General features: G+C 34.5%; 1 protein-coding gene across 1 annotated transcript; it reads left to right on the top strand.

Annotated features, from left to right (window-relative positions):
- The first annotated feature begins 2,860 nt into the window (after positions 1-2,860).
- Positions 2,861-11,051, top strand: LOC106677781 (serine/threonine-protein phosphatase 6 regulatory ankyrin repeat subunit B). The gene is made up of 3 exons (XM_014415897.3): positions 2,861-3,110; positions 5,868-10,851; positions 10,976-11,051. Exons 1-2 carry the CDS (start codon positions 3,027-3,029, stop codon positions 10,281-10,283), a joined length of 4,500 nt encoding a protein of 1,499 aa, XP_014271383.1. The 5' UTR covers positions 2,861-3,026; the 3' UTR covers positions 10,284-10,851; positions 10,976-11,051.

Raw genomic sequence — 11,051 nt, forward strand, 5'->3', positions numbered from 1 at the left:
CGTAGACGTTAACAGTGAGTGACAGTTTTATCTCCGTAGTGCTCTATTAATAGTTACAATTACCACCTCCGGAATAACTTGGTGGTACAAAGACTTACCATCCAAAGAGCTATTTTTATTTAGCAGAAGATCATTTATTTTATTTGTGCTCACTTCAATTTTTATTTCACAAAAAGCCGCATTTTTATCAATTACTAGCTGCTTCGCAATTGCTAGATTTGAGTATGCACTAAGTATTTATTAGATGAACACAAGTCACAGTTTATATCAATATAGTTGAAATTAAGCAATTACGTGTATATTATAATTTTCATGTCGACTAAAAATTGTATAACAAAATTTTTAAAAATATGAGCAAAACGTTCAGTATGCCATGTCTTTGTTAATAATTGTTCGATTTCAATCTTGTAGGGAATTTATAACCACATTCATATAACAGCTTTAAAACTTTTTTTCTAATAGTAAATCTAGGATTTCAATTGCTAAGAACCTTTCCAGAAGGACACCGAACATTTTGAAAAAAAAAAAGCGAGTAATCGTTTATGAACATTTTAAGATCTTAGGTAAGTAACAAACTATCATTACATTTTTATTTATGTAGATAATAAAATCTCACCTTATTGTCTCAATATTCTTTATTGATTCACTTAAAACTCCAACGTTTTGGCCAATCTGGCCATTGACAGGGACACCTATTAATTTACTACTTTATTTACAATGTTTTTAAAACATTGTAAATTATAAATTATCTTACTTTAATTTGGATTTCACAGCCTCAACATTATTCATTAAATATATTACAGGCAACTCTGCCTATGTGTAAAATAATTTACCCAAATTAACCTATGATACTCATTTAAATAGCTTAAAAATTACAACTTTAATTAACCTTCATCATATTATTTATATTTGTCTACTATTTAACTTAAGGAAATAGTACTCACTTTGACAAAAATAAAGACGTACAACTGGTTGTCGAAATACTTGATTAATAATGAAAATTATCTTATGAGTATTGTTTATACATTAATTGTATTTATGTATAAAATATGTTTCTCTTCATGAACACGAATTGTGTGGTATGACAGTCGAAAGCCGACGGAACTGAACGCCATACGTATTTTCATGAAACGGAAAATAGGTCCGAAAATAGAAAATGAAATAATAAATGAGGATATATACAAGGATATTGATTTTGGTCTCAAATTAGACTTCATATTCAAGAGAAAAATGTATTAAGCAACATACTTTTTAAATGATCAGATCAAATCTCAGCTACAAACGGCCCCTACTGTAATTAAACAGTGTACATCGTTTTGTTTCTCATCATTCTTAAATTCTGGCCAGAGGAGTTGAACCATGGCAGTGCTTCTCGTTTCCTATTTTTTCCTTTTATTTTATTTCATTTCAGATGATTCTAATAAAAAAAAACCTACCTCTCCTTACTCACAGAGACCACTTTGGAAGGATTAGAAATTTTTCACGTTCACAATACCTGTTACCATAGTAGTCTAATGTTACAACTGCTCTGCGTGGTAAAGCATTTATGAACCTGAGACGTGCCTTCTCAAAAATGACGAAATTTATTTAATTTGTTACCATCAAGCTAGTAGTAGATCATATTTAAGTTTTACATCTATTCTTTGTATTATAAAAACTCATATTTTGAGAAAAATTTAAAGAAGTAAAGCCTAATGTTATTACTGTTCTTCTTCGTAAAACAATTATGAACCTAAGACGTGCTTTTTCAAAATGGTTCTATTCCAGAGAAAAATGTATTATGCAACATACGTTTTAAATTATCAGATCAAATCTCTGCTACAAACGGCCCTACTGGAATTAAACAGGGCATATCATATTGTTTCCCATCATTACTATTCTTGTAATTCTCTAATTCTCGCCATAGTGGTCGAACCATAGGAATTACTCACTCACCAACTGAGAAAACCCCTTATCAGCGAGGACGTAAATTCCTTGCTCTTCTTCTCTCAAAAGAAGTATAGGTAATAGGTAAGCTATTAGAATTCTCTAGAAAGAGTTATTTTGTTTTCATAAACTACTTCTAAAGAAATATATATATTCAACAAATATTGTTCTAGTTTTTATTTGAATATCAGAGAATATTTTTCATAAGATTCCATTCTGTTAATATTCCATATTTATGTTAGTAAATAATAATAAATTTACAAAAAACATTGTGGAATAAGCAACTTTAGGGAATTTTCTGAAATATTTCTATCGTCTTGATAAATAGTGATTTGAAAGATCAATATAAAAATAAATAAAAGCGACGCCAGTTGTAATGCTTCAGGATAAGTGCAAGCGAAGATATGTTCAGTGCTCTTTATAACCCCTTTCACTGGGCTGACTAAGGCTCTCAAGATGACGTCATTTTTCATTATTGCTGATTGTAGGTGTAGTCTAATCATACAGGCCATGATGTCCTCAACCTCTCCTAAACTATTTAGCTTGGTTATAATAAATCGATTTATTACATATCTATTACCAGACAATAAATAATTGGCCAATGAACGATGGCTCCACGTATCTCTCATTCATATTATTTTTTTCTCAATCTCTGCGAATACAAATAAAAAATCCCTCTTTAAAAGGCCATTGAAAACAGGTTAAAAACAAATTATCTTTATCTTAATCCATACAATAATGTTATAACCGATGATTGCGAACTGTTGAGCTTTGTAGGAGATTCAAACAGTGTTGATTATTGGTATAAGTTTATATTAAATGTTATCTAAAATAAACTTTAGAACCTTCAAAAACATTAGAAACACAAATGTTATTTATTTATTTAAAAAGTTATTCTAAAATACATTTCCATATAGGGTATGTAAATAGGTCATGTTTCGACATGGCCATTGAGGAAAAGTTTCCTTCCATTTCCTTCTTCGAGATGACGACGGTCGGCCTGAGACCCATCATACAGATACCGTCACGGATGAGTTGGCAGAAGAGAATTGACTATATAAACGATATATTGCAGTCCTAGCATCTCAGTTCTTGTCATCATGTCTTGTCATATCGTTCTTCTTGGCATGTCACTCTCTCTCATCTATTTCTTACTCTTCTCTCTTCACAACTTCGCTATATCTGTAAGTACACACCTATCAAATGTCTATCTCACTGAACCTAAAACAAATATATCAATATGTACAAATGTGTATTCCACGTATTAGACTATAGAATTTAATATGTCATGTCTCTTTGGTGCTTTAATTATTATTTTGCTATTATTATATTATTGTTATTTTATATTTATTATATTATATTGCTATAATTATTAATTTGCTAAGAATTAATTTTCTACAGCGATTAAAGGAAAAAGAGTTAAAAATTCAACAAATAATTATTATTGTTAACCTATGTTTCATATTGAAAGAGTATATTTTATTTCTAAGCAAATGTGTTTTATTATAATATTCTATACACCCTTAGTTTCTTTAGGCTGTGTAAGTTTCAAATTGACCAACATTCCATGATGTACTGAAACATGTGATGTACAGTTTAAATGTATGAGTAGATAATGCAGCGAAATACTTAAAAACATCTATGCTGGTAGTTCTGTCAATGGTAGACCTCTCAGTAAAAACCCAAATCTGAGGTTTCCCCTTAACCAGAAGATCTGAAATAAATCGTTAAAATAACTAAACGACCGTCGATAGCATTGCTGAAATCACAATTCGCTGATTCTTTAAGCTTAATAAATTAAAAATGCTTTGGTTATTAAAATATCCTAAAGGAAATAGTAGAATCCAGTATTGATTCCGGTATTTTCACTTGGATATATGAATTGAGGAGGTGGAAATAAAGAGATACAAGTGACACTTTTTCTAGATTTTTTTTCTTACTATTATTACCTATTTATAAATTGTACACTATTGAATAGTTTGAAATTATTCATAATTATTTGTTGATTAGTGAGGATTTCAGAATTTTGTCAAAACTGAAGCGTAAATTTGGTTTCAACACCCTTGAAGAATGTTGCCAAAAGTGGATGATGAAAATAAATCCCATCAAATCACCTTTACCATTCGTCGTAAACCTACCGACTGCCCAACAGTATCCTTTAATAATGTTTTGCTCTTACCTCTGTCGAACAGATCCGCTACCTTGGACTGCAACTGAACAAACGACTAACCTGGAATCCTCACACAAGACTGAAAAGACAGGAAACTTCACGTCGATTCCGACTATTACAATATTTACTAGACTAACTTGTAAAGGTGTAAAGGTGTAAACTTCCAATCCATTACAAAAGACTGTACCATGACCATTATAAGGAGGCCTATCTGGACAAACGGAGTTGAGCTTTGGGGCTCCACTAAACTATCGAATTCCTCCCGAATCCAATCCTTACAATCCAAAATCCTCAATACTCCACTTTGTCACAAATCAAGTCACCCATCAGGACTTAAATATTCTAAATGTTGCCGATTTGGTTAGAACCAATCCTTCCATCATAAACTTCCCAAACACCCAACTCACTTTTTTCTAGCCTAGCTTCTTCTTCATTACCTAATAATCCTCTTAGGCGTCTGAAAAGAAGATGGCCTCAAAACCTTCTCCTCTAGAAATATTATTGGAGTTCTATCAATCGGTAGATTCTCCACATGTTTGTATCATGTCATTATATCACCATTAGCAAATTTACTTGTATATATTTTTATACAGTTGTAAATAACAATAAATAAATTATTAAAAAATGGTCCTGTATCTGGTAGACTGCTAAGAAAAATCTTACTAAAAAATTGTCACTTATATTATTTTAATTCTAATGACTCTTGAATATTTGTTTTTGTGTAATATTCCAAAAAAAAATCTTATGTAATATAAATCTTCAGAGATTGTTACTAGTAGGTTTTTGTAATGTTAATATAAACTCTACATTTTAGCTTTCACTTTCCTTTATATGAAATATATAATAAGATAAAGAATTTTGATCGTGCCGAATTTCGGATTCCAGTTTTCGGCGGAAATGCCTGTTTCGAGGTTCCTTGAATCTATATTACCTAGTCTGGCACAATGGTTGGTGTTTTCTAACAACCTAACAGTTAACAACTGTTTTAAAAGCAAACAAAAGTAAAAAAAATATTGTTTAAAAAACATTCAACTGCAGAGGCTAATAAACAAAAATATAATACCTCTCTCTGGGCTTGAACAGTGAGCATTGCATGTTTTTAGTTTCCTTCTTCTTGCGACAAGGAGTGGAGGAAATGTGTGGGGCTAAATAGAACGGAACTTGGATTACTAATAGAGTACTAAGAGACCATTACAGACTAACTTTGTGGGGTAGTTCGTGATGAACTATTTATGTGGAGAGGTCTCGGAAAGTGTTCTACATTATACATAGCAGACTGTGACTGGTATGGGTCAACGAGGTGTAGTCTTCTGGGTCCTGGAACAGGGGGCTTCCTCAACTGAATGGAATAATGGGTAGTATAAACATTACTCCATTGTTCTTCTTGGAGTTGGCAAAAAAGAACAATAGGCACACTTGTTGGACTTGTCCCCTATCTAGTACAAGTAGACCTTCGACTGTACAGCTGCTTTATTATTACAGATACCTTTGACAAATTGGGTACCTTCATTCTTTAAAAATTCTCATTCCTGGAAAGTCAATGGTAAGTGGGAGGCCAATTAAGTGATATTCATGGTGTCGGATTTACATAATCCGAATTTTCCAGCGCTTTTTTGATCTTATATAAAGTCGAGGTCGGGGGTCTCATTTTCTGATTTATTGCAGGAATATATTCAGGAAGCGTAATATAACAGTCCCTGCACAAATACCTGTATCTCAAAGTAATTTTAGAAAAATTGGTAACTATTGATTTGATTATTTATGATTTCAGGCGGTGAGAAAGGGAGATGAACTTGATAATGACGCTCTTCTCCACCTGGCTGTAGAAAACGGAAATATTAACGAAACTATCGAACTTCTGGAACACGGCGCCGGAGTCAACAGTAGTGGAAAGTTGGGATCAACGTCTCTCCATATTGCTGCTAAGAAGGGCTACGAAACTATTGTTGAATTACTTTTGGAGAGGAATGCAAGTGTGGATATAAAAGATAAGTATTCTAACGCTCCTATCCATGAGGCAGTGTCAAATGGGAACCTCGATGTTGTTAAGGCACTTCTAGATCATGGTGCTCTGTTCAATATTAAGGGAAATCTTGGACTCACGCCTCTCCATATTGCTGCTAGAAGGGGCTACAAAGCTATTGTCGATTTACTTTTGAAAAGGAATGCAAGTTTAGACCTTAAAGATAAGTATTTCAACGCCCCGATCCATGAAGCAGTGTCTAATGGGAATCTCAATGTTGTTAAGGCACTTCTAGATCATGGTGCTTTGTTCAATATTAAGGGAAATCTTGGACTCACGCCTCTTCATATTGCTGCGAGGGAGGGCTACGAAGATATTGTTGAGTTACTTTTGGAGAGGAACGCAAGTGTGAATATAAGAGATTGGTTTGACGATACCCCAATCCATACGGCAGTATTTAATGGAAATCTGAATATTGTTAAAGCACTTCTAGATCATCATGCTCCCATCAATTGTCAAGGAGACTTAGGTAAAACGCCACTACATCTTGCTGCTATCAAAGGATACCAACATATTGCTAATATATTGCTGGAGAGGAACGCAAGCATGGACATAAGAACTAGCCATGATTTGGCTCCTTTACATGAGGCTGTATTTTATGGAAAACTTAATGTAGTTAAAGTACTTCTCGATCATGGTGCTATTATCAATGACATGGCAAGTGCTGGTTTCACGCCTCTCCATATTGCTGTACTCGGTGGCTATGAAAATATTGCTAATTTATTGTTGGAGAGGAACGCAAGTGTGGGTATAAGAAACAGAGATAATAACACACCACTACATGTTGCAGTATCAACTGGAAAACTGAATATTGTTAAAGCACTTCTAGATTATGGTGCTAGTGTTAATGATAAGGGAATTGATGGGTACACGCCTCTTCATATCGCTGCTAAGGAGGGTTACGAAAAGATTGTTAATTTATTGTTGGAAAAGAATGCTAGTGTAGATATAAGAGATGGATATAATGATGCTCCAATTCATGTGGCTGTACTTAAAAGAAACCTAAATGTTGTCAAGACACTCCTAGATCATGGAGTAAGTGTCAATAGTAAGGGAAATTCTAGTGTAACACCGCTGTGTCTTGCAGCATCTCTAGGCGACGAAAATATTGTTAATTTACTGCTTGAGAGGAATGCAAGTGTAAATATAAAAGATATGAATAATGTCACTCCATTGCAAATGGCTGTATATAAAGGAAACGTGAAGGTTGTTGAGAAAATTCTAGACCATGGTGCTATTATCAATGATAAGGGAATTGCTGGGCTCACTCCTCTCCATATTGCTGCTGCGCAGGGCTTTGAGGATGTTGTTAATTTACTTTTAGAAAGAAATGCTAGTGTGTATATGAGAGATAAAGTTAATTACGCTCCAATACATTATGCAGCAGTATATGATAATTTGAACGTTCTTAAGACACTTCTGGACCTAGGCGATTATGTCGATAGTAAGGAAGAGTTTGGTAGAACGCCCTTGCATATTGCTGCACTTGGAGGCTTCGAAAATATTGTTTATTTACTTTTGGAGAGGAATGCAAGTGTAGATGCAAGAAACATGGTTAATAATACTGCATTACATGAGGCTGTATCGAATGGGAATCTGCATGTTGTTCAGGCACTTAAGAGAGATATTGCTGATTTACTCTTGACGCGGAATCCTTATGGGGATATAGGATATATATATAAAGACGTTCCAATAGATGATAGAATAGTTAATGGTAATCTGGAAGTTGTTAAGGCGCTTCTTGATCGTGGCGCTTTTATCAACAGCCAGGGAGAGTTTGGTAGAACGCCTCTCCATATTGCTGCTAAAAAGGGCTTCGAAACTATTTTAAATTTAATGTTGGAAAGGAATGCAAGTATAGAAATGACAGACACTTTTCATGATGCAGCAATACATCACGCAGTAAAGGGCAGAAACCTAGAAACGGTTATCCAACTTCTGGATCACGGGGCGAATATTAATATGAAGGGCGCAACGGGAAACACACCATTCAGTTTAACGCTAAATATTGACATTAATAATTTGGATGTAACAAGATTTTTCCTTGATTCGAAAAACAGTGGAAGATTAAAAAATATCGAAAGAATACAAAACAGAGAGGATAAGATAATAACTGCGATGAATGCTCTGATAGAACGTGGAGCTGATGTGAACTCACAAAACCGCTATGGCCAAACGACGCTGCATAAAGCTGCTGAAATAGGTTATGTTGCTGTCGTGGACTATTTGCTATCCCAAAACGCAAGTTTAGGAATCCATGACAATATTTGCTATGCTCCTCTCCAACGGGCCGCTATTAATCAGGAGATTAATGTAATAATGACTTTATTAAATTATGGGGATGATGTTGATAGAGTAGGTTGTAATAATATTACAGCTTTACACTTGGCAATAGAAAGGAACAATACTAAGCTAACTGAATTTCTTTTATCTAAGAATGCAGACCCCAATCTGATGAACGAAGAAGGATACACACCTTTAGATATTGCTTTTTTAAAATCATCCAACGAAATAATAAAGTTGCTTTTAGATAATGGAGCAAGAATCGAAGACAAAAGTTTCTTAGGATCGAAAGTTCTGTTCGATGCTATTTCCAAAAAAATGTTGAATCTCGTCGAACTTTTGTTAAACAGGACAGTAGATTTTGAATCTTATCCAACCACTATACTTAACCATGTCATCGGAATGAATTTTCATGAAGGAGTTGAACTACTCATAAAATACGGAGCAAATATAGAAAGGAAAGACATCCACGGTAATCTTCCCCTTTCTTCAGCCGTTAGGTCGAAAAGTGTGAATTTAGTTGAATTAATTTTGCAAACAAGTACAAGAAAAGTAGCAAGTACGAATTTCACAACATTTATGGATGCATATTCTGAAGTACAGTTGACCTCTCCCAATAATGTAGCACAGATCCATAATCTAACAGCACTCCACATAGCTTCCTATCATGGGCTCAAGGAAATAGTCACGCTGTTGATAACATATGGGGCTTCGTTGGAAGTCAGTGACGAACGGGGATATACAGCGGTTCACTACGCCTGTGAGGAGGGCCGTGTCGAAGTTGTGAAATTGCTTTTAGATTCTGGAGCTAATAAGGATTCTGCCGATATCAACGGCACGACTCCACTACACATCGCCTGCAGACTCGGTTCGCTTGCAATAGCCCGCCTACTACTTTCCCATCCTATAGCTGCCTTAGATTATGCTGATAATGATGGATACACTGCACTTCACTATGCGGCTTTAAGCGATTCACATGAAATAGTGAGTTGGTTATTAAATCTTGGTGCTCACAAAGAAGCAAAAACCAATGACCTCCGAACTCCTCTGCATATTGCATCTTTGGAAGGTAGCAAGGAAGCCGGGGATATGTTAATAAAGGCAGGAGCCAACAGAGAAGCCGCAGATATTGATGGAATGATGCCATTACATTTCGCTGCGAGGGAGAGATACTCGGATATGGTGAAGTTATTGCTTAATTTTATGATAGGGCCACTTATTAGAAACAAAAATGGCAGTACGCCACTTCATCTGGCTTGTGGACGACATGATAAATCAACAAGAAGTGAAAAAGACGTTGTTTCACTGCTTGCAAATATACTAATAGGTTATGTTAGCCCATTAAATTTTGACCTCATGTCGCCTTTGCACATTGGATCCAGAGACAATTCTACTGGATGTGTAGAAGTACTCCTAGCACATAAAGCTGACAAATATAGAGGAGATAAGTTAATGAATCTCCCAATACATTACGCTGCATTAAATGGGAACTTGGAAATAATGTTGATGTTACTTAGAAATGATCATCGCCTTAGCACTCTAGTCAATAGTAATGAGGAAAGTCCTTTGTTCTTAGCGGCCAGGGAAGGCCACACTAATGTTGTAGCATTGATTTTAGAATATGGGGTTGAGGATTTGAGACCTGATGTAAAGGAAAGGACTGCTCTACACCGCAGTGCTTGCAGAGGTCACGTTGAGATAGTGAAACTTATTCGACAGCATCGAGCTAATACAGAGAAGGAAGATAAATGGGGCTTCACAGCATTGAACTATGCTGCTTCTTGGAGAGGACACCAAGATGTTATCGGATATCTGTCCAATACCTTACACAACATCACGTTATCTACTTACTTGGAAAAGTCTAAACCTTTCCAAACATAATTTTAAAAGAAATGTACTCAACTACAATCTATGAAACTATTTATATTTGTAATGAGGTGTAGATAGTTGACCGTAGATAACTGATTATAGAAGATAGTTGGGGGGTGCGGTCAGCAAAGAAAAAAATAAATAAACTTTTTTTTTTACTACTAAGATACTTTTACCCAATAAAATGAAACAAAGAGAGGTAGAACACAAAAGAGGTAGAACACATAAAATTTGAATGTAAATGTTATTTCATAGAAATTTCCTAGAATTACAAAATTTAAGATTTATTATACATTGTTATTTTGCTTTCTTAGAATATGTACCTTAAATATATACAAGTATAGACTTGATTTTGCTCTCTTGGATTTAGGAGAAAAATGCTTTTGAGGAACATATCTATTAAATGGTGCAGTCATTATAAGCTCAAACTTGCACTTGAATAAATATTTAGGAGAAAACACATAAAACTGTGACATGAAATCTCTGCTGTACAAGATTATACCCAAGATCAAAACTGCGGAGAGGAGGGAGGGGGTTCAAGCCAGGGTCGTCCAAATTGTGACAGTTCAGCATGGAAAAGGTGAATGAAACTAAAATTTTAAGAAAATTACATATAATTATAGCTGTGCTTTATTAGTTATTACAATTATTTAATTGAAAAAAAATTTTTTTTCATTAATATTATTATTTTTTTTCACTTCTAGGGAGAGGGGAAACTGCTATATATATCTAAGATATGTACAATGTATATATTCCATACTGCTAATATTCCATGTTTAC

The sequence above is a fragment of the Halyomorpha halys genome, unplaced genomic scaffold (genome assembly GCF_000696795.3).
Source record: "Halyomorpha halys isolate HHAL.00 unplaced genomic scaffold, Hhal_1.1 Scaffold107.1, whole genome shotgun sequence".
Taxonomy (NCBI): Eukaryota; Metazoa; Arthropoda; class Insecta; order Hemiptera; family Pentatomidae; genus Halyomorpha; species Halyomorpha halys.

Coding starts and splice junctions, on each gene's coding strand:
- LOC106677781 (XM_014415897.3), top strand. CDS start 3,027: ATGTCTTGTCATATCGTTCTTCTTGGCATGTCACTCTCTCTCATCTAT. Junction 3,111..5,867: donor TTCACAACTTCGCTATATCT/GTAAGTACACAC, acceptor TTATGATTTCAG/GCGGTGAGAAAGGGAGATGA.